Source organism: Salvelinus sp. IW2-2015, linkage group LG3 (assembly GCF_002910315.2).
Source record: "Salvelinus sp. IW2-2015 linkage group LG3, ASM291031v2, whole genome shotgun sequence".
NCBI lineage: Eukaryota > Metazoa > Chordata > Actinopteri > Salmoniformes > Salmonidae > Salvelinus > Salvelinus sp. IW2-2015.
In genome coordinates this window covers 19,012,227-19,033,649 of record NC_036840.1, presented here as the reverse complement: position 1 = coordinate 19,033,649, position 21,423 = coordinate 19,012,227, and the positions used below count along the sequence as shown (strand labels likewise).

The window sequence follows — 21,423 nt, the reverse complement described above, 5'->3', positions numbered from 1 at the left end:
TAAAGCCAGTTTGTTAATTAGAATGATTTATTTCTGTTTTTAGAGGGAGAGAAACCAAAAGCCGCAAAAGTCTCCCGGTGGCGGCCGGCACGGGTATCAAACCAGCATCTGAATACAGCATTTGAATACATTATTTTGCTGAACTATCCCATTATGTTTAATGAGTTACTACCTTTAAAGGTACTACCCAGTAAAGGTGATGGCAAACAAAGCCATGGGTGAAAATAGTCTGCGGTTAACAAACTGAAGCAATGGAAGCATTTCAGTTCTTAGATGTTAAGTCCCCTACAGTGCCTTGTAAAAGTATTCATCCCCCTTGGAGTTCTTCCTATTTTGTTGGATTACAACCTGTAATTTAAATTTCATGTAATGGGCATACACAAAATAGTATAAATTGGTGAAGTGAAATGAAAAAAAATTACTTGTTTCAAACAAATTACACAAAAAAACGCAGGAAAAGTGGTGCGTCCATATGTAATCACCCCCTTTGCTATGAAGCCCCTAAATAAGATCTGGTGCAACCAATTACCTTCAGAAGTCACATAATTAGTCCACCTGTGTGCAATCTATGTGTCACATGATCTCAGTATATATACACACATGTTCTGAAAGGCCCCAGAGTCTGCAAGACCACTAAACAAGGGGCACCACCAAGCAAGCAGCACCATGAAGATTAAGGAGCTCTCCAAACAGGTCAGGGACAAAGTTGTGGAGGAGTACAGATCAGGATTGGGTTAAAAAAAAAAWCAGAAACTTTGAACATCCCACGGAGCACCATTAAATCCATTATTCAAAAATTTAAAGAATATGGCTCCACAACAAACCTGCCAAGAGAGGGCCGCCCACAAAACACACGGACCAGGCAAGGAGGGCATTAATCAGAGAGGCAGCAAAGAGACCAAAGATAACCCTGAAGGAGCTGCAAAGCTCCACAGCGGAGACTGGAGTGTCTGTCCATAGGACCACTTTAAGCTGTACACTCCACAGAGCTGGGCTTTACGGAAGAGTGGCCAGAAAAAAGCCATTGCTTAAAGAAGAAAATAAGCAAACACATTTGGTGTTCGCCAAAAGGCATGTGGGAGACCCCAGCAAACATATTGAAGAAGTTACTCTGGTCAGATGAGACAAAAATGTAGCTTTTTGGCCATCAAGAAAAACGGCATGTCTGGCGCAAACCCAACACCTCTCATCACCCTGAGAACACCATCCCCACAGTGAAGCATGGTGGTGGCAGCATCATGGTGTGGGATGTTTTTCATCAGCAGGGACTGGGAAACTGGAAGGAATTGTGGATTGAATTGAAGTAATGATGGATGGCACTAAATACAGGGAAATACTTGATGGAAACCTGTTTCAGTCTTCCAGAGATTTGAGACTGGGACGGAGGTTCACCTTCCAGCAGGACAATGACCCTAAGCATACTGCTAAAGCAACACTCGAGTGGTTTAAGGGGAAACATTTAAATGTCTTGGAATGGCCTAGTCAAAGCCCAGACCTCAATCCAATTGAGAATCTGTGGTATGACTTACCCAACTTGAAGTAGCTGGAGCAGTTTTGTCTTGAAGAATGGCTAAACTCCCAGTGGCTAGATGTGTCAAGCTTATAGAGACATAACCCGAAAGATTAGCAGCTGTAATTGCTGCAAAAGGTGGCTCTACAAAGCATTGACTTCGGAGGGGTGAATAGTTATCCAGGCTAAAGTTTTCTGTTTTTTTGGTGTTATTTCTTGTTTGTTCCACCATAAAAAATATTTTGCACCTTCAAAGTGGTAGGCATGTTGTGTAAATCAAATGATACAACCACCCCCAAAATCCATTTTAATTCCAGGTTGTAAGGCAACAAAATAGGACAAATGCCAAGGGGGTGAATACTTTCGCAAGCCACTGTAGATGGGGGACTTTCAGTGGTTCTGGACCGGTTCCGACTGACATTTTGGTGTACAAAGTGCTGTGTGAACGTTGTTGGGTCCTGTGCCTTACAGTGCCAGAAAGCCCCATATGTCTGCTCTCTGCTACCACTCTCTCAGCGAAGCAGACTTGAAGTGTCAGGTTTCAGACCCTAGTGGCATGTGAAATTTTCTGGCCTATCCAGACAAAGATTAGATAGAGAAAGATAGATTTGCTCTTCCTCTGAGCGAACGGACCCCAGTCTTGGAGACGGCATATGAGCATATGAAAGGGGACAATCTAGCGAATCCAACAGTTGTGGTTTCATCTCACTGTGATATTCTCAGCCGGATTTAGAGCTCTCACAATGAAAAAATACTAAATAATTTCATAGAATTTAAAGAAGACCACTTTCACTTGGTCACAGACGGACGAAATCACTCCGTGATTGAAGCTGAAGTTGTAACGAGTCTGCCCACATTTGATTTGTGCCTCTTCGCCGCTCAGTGGAAGTTTATGATGAACTTCTCTGTCATCAGTTATATGAAATGGTGTCAATATTGTACTGTCACTAAGTACTGTGTGGTCGTAAATATTTTACCGTCATAACAAAGGTGAAATCTTATAGTAAGTTGTTCATAATTTYATTGTTACTATATACACTAGTGAACAAACTGGACTTGCTCTGTTCGAGAATATCCTATCAACGGGACCTGAAGAACTGTATGTTTCTTGGAGTCGTGGCATATCAACGACATGGATCATATACAGTGGGGAGAACAAGTATTTGATACACTGCCGATTTTGCAGGTTTTCCTACTTACAAAGCATGTAGAGGTCTGTCATTTTTTATCATAGGTACACTTCAACTGTGAGAGACGGAATCTAAAACAAAAATCCAGAAAATTGTATGATTTTAAGTAATTAATTTGCATTTTATTGCATGACATAAGTATTTGATACATCAGAAAAGCAGAACTTAATATTTGGTACAGAAACCTTTGTTTGCAATTACAGAGATCATACGTTTCCTGTAGTTAGACCAGGTTTGCACACACTGCAGCAGGGATTTTGGTACTTAAAAATCATACAATGTGATTTTCTGGATTCCGTCTCTCACAGTTGAAGTGTACCTATGATAAAAAATTACAGACCTCTACATACTTTGTAAGTAGGAAAACCTGCAAAATCGGCAGTGTATCATATACTTGTTCTCCCCACTGTACATCTTGCTGGTTTTTGCATGCATCGTCAAGACTGGACGGCAGCCTCGGGTAAGATGAAGGGAGGGGAGTGTCGCTTTGTTAAAAACAGCTGGTGTGCAATCTATAATGTTAAGGAAGTCTCAAGTTTTTGCTTGCCTGAGTTAGAATACCTCATGATAAGCTACATACCATACGATTTACCAAGAGTTTTAATCTATATTTTCCGTTGCTGTCTATTTACTGCCACAAAAAGATGCTGGTATAAGACTGCACTCAGCGAGATGTATAGGGCCATAAGCAAACAGGAACATGGACATCCCGAGGCAGTGTTTCCCATGGCCGGTGATTTTAATGCAGGGAAACTGAAATCTGTTTTACCTCATTTTTACCAGCCCGACACCTGTGCAACTTTAGGCTACATAACTCTAGATAACCTTTACTCCACACACAGAAATGCATACAAGGCTCTCGCTCGCCCTCTCTTTGGCAAATCTGACCATAACTTAAGCCAACACTTCTTTTGGCCGCCTTTCCTTCCAGTTCTCTGCTGCCAATGACTGGGACGAATTGCAAAAATCGCTGAAATTGGAGACTTATATCTCCCTATATCTAACTTTAAGCATCAGCTATCTGAGCAGCTTACCAATCGCTGCAGCTGTACACAGCCCATCTGTAAATAGCCCATCCAATCTACCAACCTCATCCCCATATTGTTTTTATTWATTTTTTTGCTCTTTTGCACACCAGTATTTCTACTCACACATCATCATCTGCACATCTATCACTCCAGTGTTAATTTGCTAAATTGTAATTACTACTATGGCCTATTTATTTCCTTACCTCACACCATTTGCACACACTGTATATGGACTTTTTATATTGTGTTATTGACTGTACGTTTGTTTATTCCATGTGTAACTCTGTGTTGTTGTTTGTGTCGCACTGCTTTGCTTTATCTTGGCCAGGTCGCAGTTGTAAATGAGAACTTGTTCTCAACTGGCCTACCTGGTTAAATAAAGGAGAAATAAAAATAAAATAAAAAATCCTCCTGATTCCTGCTTACAAGCTAAAACTCAAACAGGAAGTACCAGTGACAAGCTCAATACAGGACTGTTTCGCTACCACAGACTGGATTTTGTTCCGGGATTCATCCGATAACATTGAGGAGTTTACCACATTAGTCACTGGCGTCATTAATAAGTGCATCGACATCGTTGTCCTCACAGCGACCGTACATACATATCCCAACCAGAAGCCATGGATTATAGGCAACATCCGCACTGAGCTAAATGCTAGGAGCGGGACACTAATCTGGCCGCTTATAAGAAATTCTTCTACGACATCTGATGAGCCATCAAACAGGCAAAGCATCAATACAAGACTTAGATCGAATCCTACTACGCTGGCTCTGACGCTTGCTGGATGTGGAAGGGCTTGCAAACTATTACAGAGGGAAACCCAGCCGTGAGCTGCCAGTGACGACAGCCTACCAGACAAGCAGATCACCATAGTTCCTGAACGACAAGGTAACCTGTCTAAATGACTAGTACTCACATCTGTAGCCATGAAATGCTTTGAAAGGCTGGTCATGGTGCACATCAACACCATCATCCCTGACACCCTGGACCCACTCCAATTCGCATACCGCCCCAAAGGATCCACAGATGACGCGATCTCTATTGCACTACATACTGCCCTCTCCCACCTGGACAAGAGGAACACCTATGTGAGGATGCTGTTCATTGACTACAGCTAAGCATTCAACACCATAGTGCTCTCCAAGCTCAGGACCCCGGGACTGAACACTGGATCCTGAACTTCCTGACGGCCCGCCCCCCAGGTGGTGAGGGTAGGCAACAACACGTGCCACTGACCCTCAACACGGGGGCCCCTAATTGGTGTGTGTTAAGTCCCCTCCTGTACTCCCTGTTCACGCACGATGGCGTGGCCACGCATGACTCCAACACCATCATTAGGTTTGCTGATGACACGACGGTGGTAGTAGGCATAATCAACGACAACGATAAGACAGCCTATAGGGAGGAGGTCAGTGACCTGGCAGTGTGGTGCCATGACAACCTCTCCCTCAATGTCAGCAAGACAAAGGAGCTGATCGTGGACTACAGAAAACGGAGGGCCGAGCATGCCCCCATCCACATCGCACATACGCTGCTGCTACTGTTTATTATCTATCCTGTTGTCTAGTCACTTTACCCCTACCTATATGTATATATCTACCTCAATTATCTTATACCCCCTGCACATCGATTCGGTACTTTAATAATAAAAATAATGCCACTTTAATGTTTACATATCTTGCATTACTCATCTCATATGTATATACTGTATTTTATACCATATATTGCATCTTGTCTATGCTGCTCGGTCATTGCTCATCCATATATTTATATGTATATATTCTTATTCCATTCCTTTACTTTGATCTGTGTGTATTAGGTAGTTGTTGTGGAATTGTTAGATTACATGTTAGATACTGCTGCACTGTCGGAACTAGAAGCACAAGCATTTCGCTACACTCGCAATAACATCTGCTAACCATGTGTATGTGACCAATTTTTTTTCATTTTATTTGAGTTATTGTTTCTTATTGTGTATTTATTCCTTGTGTTACTATTTTTCTATCTGCATTGTTGGGAAGTAAGCATTTCATTGTTTGTCTACATCTGTAAAATGTCTAACTGCAAATAAATACATGTGACATTTCTACCTCAATGACATATCAGTAGTAATGAAGGACTAAAAATCCTCTAGAGCAAAACTGTCCTGTCCGGCCAGCTGTTGTGTGTAGGCTATATCTCCCCGTTTTATGATTCGTTTGGGTTCGCAAGGTTAACAACATTAGCAAAACATTCACATTGAAACTCTTCCTCAAGTCCACAACAGTTTTTGTGAATAGAATTTTCATTATATTTCCTTTAACATCCTTGTATGCTTATTCTTTTACCATTGATATGTTCTCGGCTATTTTGAGACCTTGACGGTAGACTCAGCAAAATGGCGTTGCTACAAGTAGCACTGCAGAGTCTACCTTTAAAATGACGCTCCAGAACTTTTGTATAACTTCAGACAAATGATGAATAAACTATTTACTAATCCATTATAAATGTTTTTTTTTTTTTTAACATGGAGTTATTATAAAGTGCTACCAGAATTTGTTCTTAATTTACATGCCTGGTTAGGTAACAGTTCAGTAAATTCAAATGTATAGTTCATATTTTCTCAATGAATTTTTCATAAAATATTTCAATGAATACCTAGTGATGAGTGTGTCTGCCACCATCCCTAGCTGCTGTACTTGAGCACATTCCTCCTCTGTGAGGTATTCCATAGACTGCTGAGAGTTGAGGCGGGGCCTGGAGGAACGGTAGGTGTCAATCTTCCTCTTATCCTCCCATGATGTTAGAGTCCTCTCAAAGTTCTGGAACATAGCAATAGAATGTAGAAATAGAATGAACAGAATGGACATGATGGATGCGTAGAGGTTTATTAGATACATCTGTTGCCCTAATGCAGTGTTCCTCAATCCTGCTGTGCAGGCATTTGTTCCAGCCCAGCACTCACACACTTAATTCGACAAACCAAACAATTATTTGATAAATTGAATTAGGTGTGTCAGAGCTGGCCTGGAACAAAAGTTGGCCTATCCATACACACTCACACCCTCCCAAACACCAACATACCCTGTCTCTGGTGAGCATCTGAGCTCTGTTCTTGTGTGTGATCTTGACTATCCCTGGAGGTTGGATCCATGCTTCTCCATCCACCTGTACTGGTACACCCTCCTCCCCTAGGATAGTTATCTTCACCTGACGACACTGGAGAGAGGGAGGAGAGTGAGGGGGGAAGGAGGAGGGGAGATGGGGAGAGAGGGATGGGGGAGAGAGAGAGAGAGGGATTCAGTATGTGTATGTGAGTGTGGTCAATTCAATATCATTTCTACTGTCTTTGGAACTTTAAAATGTGACTGTGATGCATGTATTTAAGGTTTGTGTGTTAGTGTGTGTGATGCTACCTGTGTTATGCGGTGGTGTGTGTGTGTTACCTGTGCTATGCGGTGGTGTTGGATGTTGATGACTCTGGATACCGCCATCTGCATACTGCCAAACACAGCCACCACCTCTAACTTCTTATCATCAAACGACGGAGCGCCAAAATTCTGAACACACAGAACCAAAAAAAAACAAATTACTTGCAAAAATAAAAAACACACTAAATGCATATAAGAGTGTGCCACTTGTTGAAATTAATCCTGAAAAACAGTTACCAGGTAAGACAGTATATTAGCTAAAAGCTAGCTGCAAAGTGTAAAAACATTCTAGTGAATAAGAAAAGAGTGTGTTAACTCACGTTGTCCTCTTTGGTTCCCCCCCAGAAGTTGATTCCCCCTGCATAGCTTGGGATGTTGAGAACAGCTAGACCCTGAAGACTAGGCAGACACATAGGTACACCATCACACTAGAGAGAGAGAGAGAGAGAGAGAGAGAGAGAGAAAAAAACATTTGTTCATCATACAGGTCACAGAACCAAGGGTAGGATCATTTAAAACACAAACAGCATCTTATTGTCAATCACACTCTAATATGTATTTAGCATTCTGCCATTTAGCAGAAGTCACACGAGACTAAAACATATTTCCTTATTCCTTAGAAGTGTGTATTTGTTTGTCTTTGTATTATTTGTCAGACAACTGTGTGTGACCTTACTTCCAACAGTACTCGTTGTTCCAGATTCTTGTATGTCTTATGTACCAGTTCCTTGGTGCCCATCACTCCATACCACAACTTGTTCTTAGTACGACTACTGCAGAGAGAAAGGAGGAAGTACCCTGATATGCTAAAACATTTAACCATTGAAGAAACATTCCAATTTCAACTTCCATTTACCTTTCATTGCCTTGGTGCAAATTGTACACTATAATTGCAATACACAGTATATGTATCAATAAAGTTTGTATTTGAATAAGAGGATATTTATTGTGTACCTGCATTTCTTGGGATGTTCATCTCTCTTGTTGTTGAACTCCAGGGAGATCTTAGCATCCAGACCGATCCCAAAGTAGTTGTTCATGACACACTTCTCTGAGCACTGACTGTAGAGGTACACGCAGCATAAGGAACATGAATACTCTCCAATATCAATTCTTGAGTTGTCTTGTGCACTAATAAGTAGCCTATATGCTTCTTGTTTCTCTGTAACTACTGTAAAACCACTCACTGTAATATTGTATACAACAAAGATGGATTGATTGTGAACTGTGCTAAATTCAATCAAACTCGCATTGAGGTATTTTATGCAATTCCTAGATATATATATATATTTTTAAACACGCACTACTTACTCTTCGTTGAAAGACGGAGGGCTGAGACTCTCTGGTTTCTCCAGGACGATGGTGGAGGAGGAGGAGGGGCTTAAACTGACGTGACCTGAGAGAGGCATAATGGGTAAATGGACCGAGAAGTGTGATTTTACGAACGTCTTATTTAAATTTAAACATTTACAAGGCCCTCCCTGTCAGTACTTCGGCCCAAACATGTAAGGGCAATATTATTATTATTATTGTTGACTGCAATTAGAAGTTAGAATGCATCTAGAGTAGGATTCAAACCTGGGCAAATTTAGGATTCAAATTGTGTGTGTGTTCATGTGTGTGTGTGTGTGTGTGTGCGTGTGAGTGTGTGTCTGTAGTAACTCACGTGGCTCTGCCTCTTTCAGTTCCTCACTGTTCTCTCTCTTGATGGAGGAGGAGGAAGACATGCGCTGGAGATGAGTGTGTTTATTCTGTTCATCCACCACTGGAGAGAGAGAGAGAAGGATTGAGAAAGAGGGAGAGAGTGGGGGAGAGAAAGATAGAGAGAGCAGTATACGTGAGAGTTTATGTGGGCGTTTGCAGCACATTAGCGCTTCTGTACGTGTGTGTGTGTCACAGCGTACAGTTGAAGTCGGAAGTTTARATACACCTAAGCCATATAGATTTAAAATGAGTTTTTCACAAATCCTGACATTTAATCCTAGTAAATATTCCCTGTCTTAGGTCAGTTAGGATCGCCACTTTATTTTAAGAATGTGAAATGTCAGAATAATAGTAGAGAGAATGATTTATTTCAGCTATTATTCCTTTCATCACATTCCCAATGGGTCAGAAGTTTACATACACTCAATTAGTATTTGGTAGCATTGCCTTTAAATTGCTTAACTTGGGTCAAACGTTTCGGGTAGCCTTCCACAAGCTTCCCACAATAAGTTCGGTGAATTTGAACCCATTCCTCCTGACAGAGCTGGTGTAACTGAGTCAGGTTTGTAGGCCTCCTTGCTTGCACATGCTTTTTCAGTTCTGCCCACAAATTTTCTATGGGATTGAGTTCAGGGCTTTGTGATGGCCACTCCAATACCTTGACTTTGTTGTCCTTAAGCCATTTTGCCACAACTTTGGAAGTATGCATGGGGTCATTGTCCATTTGGAAGACCCATTTGCAACCAAGCTTTAACATCCTGACTGTTGTCTTGAGATGTTTCTTCAATATATCCACATAATTTTCCTTCCTCATGATGCCATCTATTTTGTGAAGTGCACCAGCCCCTCCTGCAGCAAAGCACCCCCACAACATGATGCTGCCACCCACGTGTTTCACGGTTGGGATGGTGTTCTTCGGCTTGCAAGGCTCCCCCTTTTTCCTCCTAACATAATGATGGTCGTTATGGCCAAACAGTTCTATTTTTGTTTCGTCAGACCAGAGGACATTTCTCCAAAAAATACGATCTTTGTCCCCATGTGTAGTTGCAAACCATAATCTGGCTTTTTTATGGAGGTTTTGGAGCAGTGGCTTCTTCCTTACTGAGCGGCCTTTCAGGTTATGTCGATATAGGACTCGTTTTATTGTGGATATAGATACTTTGTACCTGTTTCCTCCAGCATCTTCACAAGGTCCTTTGCTGTTGTTCTGGGATTGATTTGCACTTTTCACACCAAAGCACATTTATCTCTAAGAGACAGAACGCGTCTTCTTCCTGAGCGGTATGACGGCTGTGTGGTCCCATGGTGTTAATACTTGCGTACTATTGTTTGTACAGATGAACGTGGTACCTTCCGGCGTTTGGAAATTGCTCCCAAGGATGAACCAGACTTGTGGAGGTCTACAATTTATTTTACGAGGTCTTGGCTGATTTCTTTTGATTTTCACATGATGTCAAGCAAAGAGGCACTGAGTTTGAAGGTAGGCCTTGAAATACATCCACAGGTACGCCTCAAATTGACTCAAATTATGTCTTCTAAAGCCATGACATCATTTTCTGGAATTTTCCAAGCTGTTGAAAGGCACAGTCAACTTTGTGTATGTAAACTTCTGACCCATTGGAATTGTGATGCAGTGAAATAATCTGTCTGTAAACAATTGTTGGAAAAATGACWTGTGTCATGCACAAAGTAGATGCCCTAACCGACTTGCCAAAACTATATGTTGTTAACAAGAAATGTGTGGAGTGGTTGAAAAACGAGTTTTAATGACTCCAACCTAAATGTATGTAAACTTCCGACTTCAACTGTATATATCTATTCATTATACACTGCATTGCCAAAAGTATGTGGACACCTTCTCGTTGGACATTTCATTCCAAAAGCATGGGCATTAATATGGAGCAGGTACCCCTTTTGCTGCTATATACAGCCTCCACTCTTCTGGGAAGGCTTTCCACTAGATGTTGGAACATTGCTGCGGGGACTTATTTCCATTCAGCCACATGAGCTCTGTGCAGGCCAGTCAAGTTTTTCCAAACCATTTCTGTATGGACCTCTCTTTGTGCATGGGGGCATTGTCATGCTGAAACAGGAAAGGGCCTTCCCCATACTGTTGCCACAAAGTTGGAAGCACAGAATTGTCTAGAATGTCATTGTATGCTGTAGCGTTAAAATGTCCCTTCACTGGAACTAAGGGGCTTAGCACAAACCATGAAAAACAGCCCCGGACCATTATTCCTCCTCCACCAAACTTTACAGTTGGAACTATGAATTCGAGCAGGTAGAGTTCTCCTGGCATCCACCAAGCCCAGATTCGTCCGTCGGACTGCCAGATGGTGAAATGTGATTTGTCACTCCAGAGCACGCGTTTTCACTGCTCCAGAGTCCAATGGTGGTGAGCTTTATACCACTGCAGCCGATGCTTGGCATTGCGCATGAGGATCTTAGGCTTGTGTGCAGCTGCTCGGCCATGGAAACCCTTTTCATGAACTCCCGACAAACAGTTCTTGTGCTGAGGTTCCAGAGGCAGTGATGTTGCAACCGAAGACAGACAATTTTTACGCGCTACGTGCTTCAGCACTCAGTGGTCCCYTTCTGTGAGCTTGTGTGGCCTACCACTTCGCAGCTGAGTCGCTGTTACTCCTAGACGTTTCCACTTCACAATAATAGCACTTACAGTTGACCGGGGCAGCTCTAGCAGGGCATACATTTGACAAACTGACTTGTTGGAAAGGTGGCAACCTATGACGTTGACATATTTAAGTCACTGAGGTCTTCAGTAACGCCATTCTACTGCCAATGTTTGTCTATGGAGATTGCATGGCTGTGTGCTTTATTTTATACACCTGTCAGCAACAGGTGTGGCTGAAATAGCCGAATCTACTAATTTGAAGGGATGTKCACATAATTTTGTATATATAATGTATGTATGTTTCTATATATGTGTTTATGTGTGTGTGTGTTGTACCTTTCTCAGCCTGTTCTATTATCTGTCGCAGTGCTTTCTTCAGACTGTTAGCTCTCAGCATCAGCTGTTCTCTGGACCTATGGCAGGTTTGGAGACAATTCAAATTCAAGTAAGTCAATTCGGGAAGTAAAATGAAATTCCAATTCAATAATTGAAAAAAGGCAATCCATCCAACTGAAAAAGATAAGCTATTTATTTCATACGTTTTTACATTTGTTTATATTAATTTCAAATCACTTCCTCCATTGAGTGAGGTAAACGTGAATTGACCTCAACCCTAACCTGTATGGGGGCCGGGGTTCCCCTCCGGTAGTGTCTGTACCCCTCTCCTGGTCCCCATCCTGGGGTGGCACACTGCCGGCTGGGACCACCTGGGCATCAGCCTCCTCACTCAGAGCCTTCACCAGACTGTCCAGTTTCTCATTCAACAGGGCACACTGAGGGAGAGATAAACACGAACCCAAACCCTTCACCAGGCTGTCCAGCTTCAATTTGGATCAACTCTATACTACGGTCTGATATCATAAAAATACAACACAATAGATACTTTATGTAAATATTGTAGAACCAAGGATCGTTTAAAAATATGGACGTTTAAAAATATTCAGGGTTAAACATACTGCATATTACACTTTGCTTCCAGACAGTTAGAGAGGAGAGAACGCCTCTGTCTACGTCCCAAATGGAGCCCTTTTCTCTATGCAGTGCACTACTTTTGACCAGGGCCCATACAGGTCTGGTCAAAAGTAGCGTACTATAAAGTGAATAGGGTGCCATTTGGAATGAAACCTCAAACTTTTAAATTTTCTAGATGCTCCTCTACCACTACCCACCTCTCTCTGCCCACTTGTTATCCGCATTATACAACCTGTTACGTAAGACACACACATTTATGCACGCAGAAACACACATGCACGCACACACACACACACCTTCTTGGCCATAGCGTCTGCCTCCTCCTTGTTCTCTGTAGCTCTCTCGTATGCTCTCCCCACCTCCGCTACAAAATCATTTACCGTTCCACACAAAAACCTGCAGGAGAGAGGGATGGAGACAGGGAAGGAGAGAGGGTGAGTGGGATGGAGAGAGAGAGAGACAGAGAGAGAGAGAGATGGAGAGGGATGGAGAAAGAGAGCGAGAGATACGAGTGTGAAATATATTTCTCCATTCCTGTATTATGTATGTAAAGTCAATAAACCATACTGTACTTCACATTTCAGGTAAGAGAGATAAGTACACAGTATAAACATAGAGCAGACATGTCCTTCCCTATTGCACGGATGATGTCCCCTAGGTAGTACACTCTACAGTGCTAAGTAGGCCCCTAAGTAGTGTCTCTAGTCTAATGCACTTCAAATGTCCCCCAAGTAGTGTACTAAGTAAGGTTTAATCTTGTGTAAGGACCCAGCTGGCAGAGGGACTGAGCAGTGCCCTTGGCAGAGGAGAAAATCAATACAGAGAGACACACAGACAACCTCCCTCTCTCCTCTCTCTATTAGCCTTCCCCACTCCCTCCCTCTTCAGAGACACTCCCTCTCTGATTTACTCCCTCCTCCTTCACTCCAGACATCCCCATGACATTCAGACATTATCCCACCCTCCCTCTCTCTCAATCTCTCCCTCCCGCTCATCCTTCCTCCTTACCTACCCATATCCCCCCTCCATCCCCCCATCACATCTGGAGGTCTGGGCTATCCCAGCATGCATTACACGTACTTGGCAGAGGATATGACATCCGTATGTTTGTCAGAGTCCAGGATCTTGGTGAGGTGGGAGGCCACAGAGTCTGCATACTGAGTGATGTGAACCTGAGGGGAGAGGTATGACAGTTTCATTAAAAAGCCTGCGTATTGTGAGAAACTGTGGTGTCATTTTGGCTCAGAGATTAACAACCAGTTAAATGTAAAAGCCTGTGTATTTTGAGAAATTGTGTCGGTACTTCAGCTCAAACGTGAGTCCTATGCTTATATATCCTTATATAGACAGGCGTGTGCCTTCCCAAATCATGTCCAATCAATTGAATTTACCACAGGTGGACACCAATCAAGTTGTAGAAACACCTCAAGGATGATCAATGGAAACAGGATGATGCACCTGAGCTCAATTCCGAGTCTCATAGCAAAGGGTCTGAATACTTAGGTAAATAAGGTATTTCTGTTTTTTGTTTTTAATAAATTAGCAAAAATGTTTAAAAACCTGTTTTCGCTTTGTCATTATGGGGTATTGTGTGAAGATTGCTGAGGAAATTGTTTTCTTTAACCRATTTTATAATAAGGCTGTAACATAACAAAATGTGGAAAAAGTCAAGGGGTCTGAATACTTTCCGAAGGCACTGTACATAATACTACATAATGCTGCCTTTGCCTCACGCTTCAGAAACAGGAGATGGCTCCTGCCTTGTGGCTCACACAAGCCATTCTGGCTCCCACAAGCCAAGGATTCGTGCAAGGCCACCCACCTACATAATACAGTGCAAATTACAATACAAAATATATCAAAATGGATGTGTCTCTTCACAGACCCTGTTATGCCGTAAGGTGTTCTTTTATCAGTTTTTGAAATCTGGTTTATTGCTAGCTTGAATAACCTGGGGTGGCAGAGAGTTCCATGTAGTCATGGCTCTATTTAATATTGTGCGTTTCCAAGCCTCTCTTCTGGACCTGGGGAATGTGAAAAGACCTGATTGCATAACTTGTGTTGTACTGATAAGTGTTCAAACTGTGTGCCAACTGCTTGAACACAGTTCGGTACCTTCAACACATCAACACCTCGTACAAAGACCAATAGTGATGCAGTCAATCTTTCCTCAACTTTGAGCCAGGAGAGATTGACATGTATGTTACTGACATTCGCCTCCGTGTACATCTAAGTGCAATACGTCCTGCTCTGTTCTGTCCCAACTGCAATTTACCTTTGTCCCACTTTGCCGCACATGACCACACAACTGGGCGGTAGTCCAGGTGCGACAAAACTAGGGCCAATAGGACCTGTCTGGTCGACTGAGATGTCAAGAAAGCAGAGCAACACCTTCCCATTTTAGCAACCATTGAGTCTATATGTTTTGAGTATGACAGCTTGCAATCAAGCAGTTTAGTCTCCTCAACTTGCTCAATCGCCACATTATTCAATAATAGATCTTGATGAGGTATAAGGTTGAGCGAGTGATTTGTCCCAAAAACTATGAGGTTAGTTTTTTGGATATTTAGCACCAGCCTATTGCTATATAGTTACCCATTCTAAAACTGACTGGAGCTCTAGGCTGTCATTTATTTATTTTACTGTATTAGCTGACGTATATACTGTTGAGTTGTCAACGTACATAGACACTAATAATAACAACAATAATGGCCCAAGCCAGCTGCCCTGCGGTACATCACACTCAACCGAATTTGCATTAGAGAGGCTTCCATTAAAGATGCACTATGCAGAAATTGCTCCGCCATTTCCTGGTTGCTAAAATTCTAATTGTTTGTCCAATTTCAGTTTATATGTCTAAACAAGCAAGTACAGTGTAGATAATCATTGTACCATCTAAACCGCTGTGAAAAATATTTTCCATAACCCAAAATATTGTATTTTCAGCTGCTTGAAGCTGGTGTACAAAACCGAAAGTAAAAGACGCAAAAACAATACTTAAGCATGGGAAGCATAGAACTAGCGCACATAGAACAGATGCACCACTTCTTAGACTTCCTTTCAATGATAATGATATGTCACATTTCTATGTTAATTTGGTCAGCTCCCACAATCTTCTTACAACAATGTCTTTCAGCCAATCATCAGTCATTTGTGTCAGTGCCGAGCATGTTAAGTGCCCTTCCCTATAAACATGCTGAACCAGATTATAGGCAGCTTGAAGCTTCTTTTTCAGTGGACAGCTTGATGGTCACCCAGAAAATATACCTCTCTGATGATATCACATACATTATTGGGCATTTCACACAAATAGTCCAAATATGGACTTATTAACAACCAGTTTCATGATAAAGCCTGTGTATTTAGAAGCACTCTGGTGTCATTTTGGCTTAAAAGAAACAACCAGTTTCCTGGAAAAGCTTGTATATTGTGAGAAACTGTGGTGTCATTTTGGCTCAAAGAGAAACAGGACGGTTTCATGATAAAGCTTGTGTATTTAGAAAAACTGTGGTGTCATTTTGGCTCAAACCTGAGCCCTACGTACCTGCAAGGGGGAGTCGGGACTAAAATCGTCTTCCTTCACCATGGGATAGTGTTTGGTAGGCAGCTCGTATGTCATCACACTCCACCTAAGAACAAAAACACAAACAGACACTGATGTCAAATGCCAGGAAATCGCAGTGTCAACCCATGAAATCGGGACAAATGACACTGACTGTTATTCTGACTCACTCAACATATTGACCTCCTCATTTATCTGATTATTTGGTAGACTAAACAGATTACCTTAATCCTTCTTTAGTATGATAACCATAGAGAAAGTTGCTCATCCAGTCTTAGAAGATACCGTTTGGAAAGTCCAGATTTATATTCTGTATGTTATCACTTACAGTTTAATTATCATGAGTTGTGACTCAACATCCTGTCCCAGTATCATAGCAAATACCTTTCAGACAGTAAATACCGTTCAGATAATAAATACCTTTCAGATAGTCAATACCTTTCAGACAATAAATACCTTTCAGATAGTAAATACCTTTCAGATAGTAAATTATTTTAAAATAATTGTCACGCCCTGGCCATAGAGAGGCTTTTATTCTCTATTTTGGTTAGGCCAGGGTGTGACTAGGGTGGGCATTCTAGTTTCTTTATTTCTATGTTTTCTATTTCTTTGTTTTTGGCCGAGTGTGGTTCCCAATCAGAGGCAGCTGTCTATCGTTGTCTCTGATTGGGAATCATACTTATTTATCCCTTTTCCCACCTGTGTTTTGTGGGTAGTTATTTACTGGTAGTTATTTACTGTTTAGTCTCTGTTACCTGACAGAACTGTTCGCTTTCGTTTTGTTACTTTGTCCAAGTGTTTTTTTGATAAATAAATAATCATGAACACTTTTCACGCTGCGCTTTGGTCCACTCATTCCGACGAGAGCCGTTACAATAATAAATACGGTACCTTTCAGATAATAATTACCTTTCAGATAATAAATACCTTTCAGATAGAAAATACCTTTCAAATCGTAAATACCTTTTAGTTGTAAATGCCTTTCATAAAAATACCTTTCATAACTACACTGTAATTGCCTATGTAACTTTTAGCGCCCCTTTATTCAATGTAGTCTCGAAATCTTGCTCTAGCACATAAAAATAGTTACCCCTCTCCTCTCCTCCTTCCCTCTCACCACCCCCCCCTCCCTCATCTCTCTCTCGCGCCTACCTGTCAAGCATCTTGGTGGTGGCTCTCTCCAGCTTCTCCACGATCTGTAGCAGCTGAGTGTCATGGTCACACAGCGCTCCCCAGCCCAGCACCCTGGCTAGGTCATTACCTGTACCCAGAGGGAGGACCCCTAGCTGACACTGGAGGGGGGGTGAAACACACAGAACAGAGATCAATATATATACACACAGACATATGAAGAGACTGTTACTGATCAGAATCTATGGCTCTCTATCTTTCCACATTTTATATCTCTCTCTCTCTCTCTCTCTCTCTCTCTCTCTCTCTCTCTCTGTCTCTCTCTCTCTCTCTCTGTCTCTCTCTCTGTCTCTCTTCTAGATTTACTTGTTTGTGCAGGTTGAGTTTATCCAGTTCAGACAGGACCCAGCCAACACTGCCGTCCCCGCCACACACCAAGATACGAAACGTGGCGAACTTCTGGAACACACGCAGACTGGAAAAGAGAGGGTGAGAAACAGAGGATAGTGGGAGAGAGGAAAGGAGAGAGGTGGAATCAGTGGAGCACTTCTCATAGTCAATAGTCAAAGATTGTTACAAATGATCAACATGAACAAGAAAGATTGGTAATACTTCACTTAAAAAATAAAAGGAGAGCTGCACACTCTAGGAGCTCAGATGCAATCATTTAATAACCTAATAACCAACGTTTCGACAGACAKGCTGTCTTCATCAGGGTATAATACTTTACTTAAAGCAGGTATAATGGCTTGGAATTTCTGTTGTTTATCTGTCAGGGACTATGTACAACATGCTATTGCCCCAGATTGAGCTAGATAGCTAACTTTCATCTGTAGTCCCTGATGCCGTTATAATGCATTACGAGACGTCATGGGCATGTATAACCTCCTTTTAATGTCTTAATATCATCTCATAATGATCCTGAATAAATACCAGTATTATTAACCTTCAATAGACATTTCAAAGGCTCATACGTGCTTATACCAAGTTATAAAGCCTTATACCTGGCAGGCTTAAAGTAAAGCGGTATCTAACGGTTATCAATCAAATACATTATAACACAACCAAGATGTCGCACTCTTACCCCAGCTGTGGTCCTCCGTTCATCAAGTCAAAGACCTGTGCAGGGTTGAGCAGCTGTTTGAATTTCCTTAGAAACTTAACCCCTTGGTTGTCTCCGCTCTTAGAGTTACACAGCACCAGGAGAGGGGAGGTGCAGGAGGGAGAGGTGGCCTTCCAMAAGCCTGAAGAGAAAGATAAAAACACAGGTTTAGTTTGGGGCCGTAGGTGTGTGGTTGTCTTCACTCTTGGGGCGTGTGGTGGAAATTCAACGCCAGGGACACCTGAAGTCAATATTAAATGAATCACTCTTTATTATCAGTTAACTGGAGAGGTTACAACAAACGCAAGTCTGCCGCAAGCTCTGCCAGGGCGTTCCCTTCAGTCCTCTTATATACTGCTACACAAAAAAGCAATATAGGCATGGTTCATAGGGTTGGTTCTTGCAGGTGACTGGCTGTTATCGTTATCCTATCTTAACTTCCAGAACATATTCTGGGGGTTCTGCCAATTGGTCTGAGGAGGAAGTCACAGTCACCTGCACAAACCAAGATAGAGCAGAGAAGATGTATACCGTGTACAATTCAAGGCTATCTCTTCAGACACTTTTCCCTTACAGATGCATTCGGGTTGTTTCTGAGAATTGACCTTTTTCCTTTCCTAGCAACTTCCAAGGGAGTAAAAGTCAGTAAGGAAAAGCGAGAAGAAGAAGAAGACAGCGTTTGAACGAATCCTCCATCCTCGTTTGTGTGTGCGGGTATGAGAAAGAGAGAGAAAGTGTGGTGTGTGTATCTCACCGTCAGAGTCGATACTATTGAGGGTTGTGGGAGGGATGATTGACACCCGACATTGACCCAGAGGACACGCCTTTCCCATCTGCTCCTTACAGCTGCTGTGCACCTGTACACACACACACACACGAACACACACACCATGAATCAGGGGTGGCATTTAGAATGTTAGAAAGGTGACAATTTCATCCAATGACCTTTTAGATCTAACACTTTCCCAGAATCCTGTAGCATCACTTTGGACACCACAGCTTATGATGGAGTGTGTGATGTTTTTTTGGCTTGACGAGTGATGTTCAGATACTGTGTGTGTGTGTGTGTGTGTGTGTGTAACGTCTTTCGTCGGTGGAAGGAGAGGAGGACCAAAGCGCAGCGTGGTATGTATCCATATTTATTAGAATACTTTTTCAATTACGAACAAAAACAATAAACAGAACGAAAACCAACGAAGCTACAGTCCCGAACTAGTGAAACACAGAGAAACCAGGAACACACGAACAGGAACAATCACCCACAAAACCCAACACAAAACAGGCTACCTAAATATGGTTCCCAATCAGAGACAACACAAAACACCTGCCTCTGATTGAGAACCATATCAGGCCAAACACAGAAATAGAAAACATAGAAAAACAAACATAGACTGCCCACCCCAACTCACGCCCTGACCATACTAAATAAAGACAAAACAAAGGAAATAAAGGTCAGAACGTGACAGTGTGTGTGTGTGTGTGTGTGTGTGCGTGCGTGCGTGCGTGCGCGCGCGCGCGTGTATAGACTCACAATAGCCTTGCACCATAGACATCTCCAGTCCTGCAGTCTCCTGACACTGCCACAGTTCCTGTCACACACCACACACTTTGCACTGACCGGTAGGTTCCCCTCTAACCACTGATGAGGCATGGAGACCTGTGAACACGCACATATGTACACGTGTAAGATATCTTTGACTTGACTTTTAAAGCCTTACTGTGTGACAGTCACACTTCGTTCATATTATTCCACATTCATTAGAAATGTGAGTGAAATACTGACAGGAAAGGTAGGAGGAGAGGGAGAGAGGATGTACTAGAATAGCAGTGGATATGATTCGAACCCACGCTTGCACTGCTAACATATTGTGGAGGCAGCGGCTTAGACCAGCTAGGTTGTTTCACTTGATCAGTGTTTAAATGAGCATAAGAAGATGCTGCAAGTCAATGGAAAAAAACATTTAGGTGTAAAGAGACTTTGTGTTACCCACCCCTTCGTCGTCCTCCATGATGTCATTTCCTATGGAGGCCAGCGTGGTCCATTTACAGGTGTTGGTGGAGCGCACCGCACATCGCTTATGGGCTTTGAATTTACACACTGGGGGAGGGAGGGAGAGAGAATGAGGCAAAGCGAGAGAGAGAGTGTTTGTATAGAAACCAAAAAACGAATTTTAACCTGTTTCATTGCTTTGAATTAAAGCTGTGGATGTAAAGTTGCATGATTGAAAATAGTGTGCTTGACGGTATGTGTGTGTTTCTTCACAGGACAGTCCGTGGGAGGTGAGTCTGGAGAGGGCCTCTCTACAGACATGACAGAAGGTGGTGTCGTGTGTGTGTGTGTGTGTGTGTGTGTGTGTGTGTGTGTGTGTGTGTGTGTGTGTGTGTGTGTGTGTGTGTGTGTGTGTGTGTGTGTGTGTGTGTGTGTGTGTGTGTGTGTACCTTCGCAGGACAGTCCGTGGGAGTGAGTCTGGAGAGGCCTCTCGACAGACATGACAGAAGGTGGTGGTTGTGTGTGTGTTGTGTGTGTGTGTGTGGTGTGTGTGTGTACCTTCGCAGGACAGTCCATGGGAGGTGACTCCGGAAAGGGGCCTTCTCTACACACATTACAGAAGGTGGGTCTGGCGTGGGAGCAGGCGTACCAGTTATGCATCCCAGAAAAATGTTCCATATTGAATAGACTGGCCTGCAGAGAGAGATGGAGGGGGAGAGATGGGGGGGAGGGAGGGAAGAGAGAGAGAGAAGAATATGCTACTTTTACTCAAATCCACTTACAAGGAGTAAGTACATTTTTAAGAATGTGTGATAATCCTTGTAGGGATTGAAACGACAACCATGCTCTTACCAACTAAACCACACAGGACTACAAGAAGGAAGCACGATAGGGGGGGAGAGAGAAATACTGCTTTCACATAGGATTTACGGTATTTTGCCTGTAAAAGAAATTGGGCAATGTTTATATGACCCCCTTACAGACAGGTCCATTTATACCATACTCTTGCCTGCATAAGCCTTTTATACCTCCCGTGCAGATGCCGGCATGACGTGATGAGTGGTAGTAGTGATGTGCAGATGTGAGTGGGCATCTATTTTATTACATCCAGTGAATATACACCGTCAAAATTAAATCAATTTCTAATGTGTTTAGGCAGGTCCTAAGAAACATTATAAGACTAATACAATT

At 42.4% G+C, this 21,423-nt stretch overlaps 1 protein-coding gene across 1 annotated transcript in view; it reads right to left on the bottom strand.

Annotated features, from left to right (window-relative positions):
* The window catches only part of LOC111951872 (diacylglycerol kinase delta), a 117,973-nt gene that overhangs the window by 16,096 nt on the left and 80,454 nt on the right, over nucleotides 1-21,423 (bottom strand). The window contains 21 exon segments of the mRNA XM_070434981.1: nucleotides 6,367-6,530; nucleotides 6,793-6,927; nucleotides 7,155-7,268; nucleotides 7,460-7,567; nucleotides 7,816-7,912; nucleotides 8,094-8,201; nucleotides 8,451-8,535; nucleotides 8,806-8,904; nucleotides 11,812-11,888; nucleotides 12,094-12,248; nucleotides 12,744-12,843; nucleotides 13,528-13,619; nucleotides 15,992-16,076; nucleotides 17,162-17,301; nucleotides 17,507-17,615; nucleotides 18,225-18,384; nucleotides 18,997-19,099; nucleotides 19,774-19,899; nucleotides 20,234-20,340; nucleotides 20,791-20,827; nucleotides 20,830-20,925. Coding sequence (XP_070291082.1) covers nucleotides 6,367-6,530; nucleotides 6,793-6,927; nucleotides 7,155-7,268; nucleotides 7,460-7,567; nucleotides 7,816-7,912; nucleotides 8,094-8,201; nucleotides 8,451-8,535; nucleotides 8,806-8,904; nucleotides 11,812-11,888; nucleotides 12,094-12,248; nucleotides 12,744-12,843; nucleotides 13,528-13,619; nucleotides 15,992-16,076; nucleotides 17,162-17,301; nucleotides 17,507-17,615; nucleotides 18,225-18,384; nucleotides 18,997-19,099; nucleotides 19,774-19,899; nucleotides 20,234-20,340; nucleotides 20,791-20,827; nucleotides 20,830-20,925 — 2,297 coding nt within the window.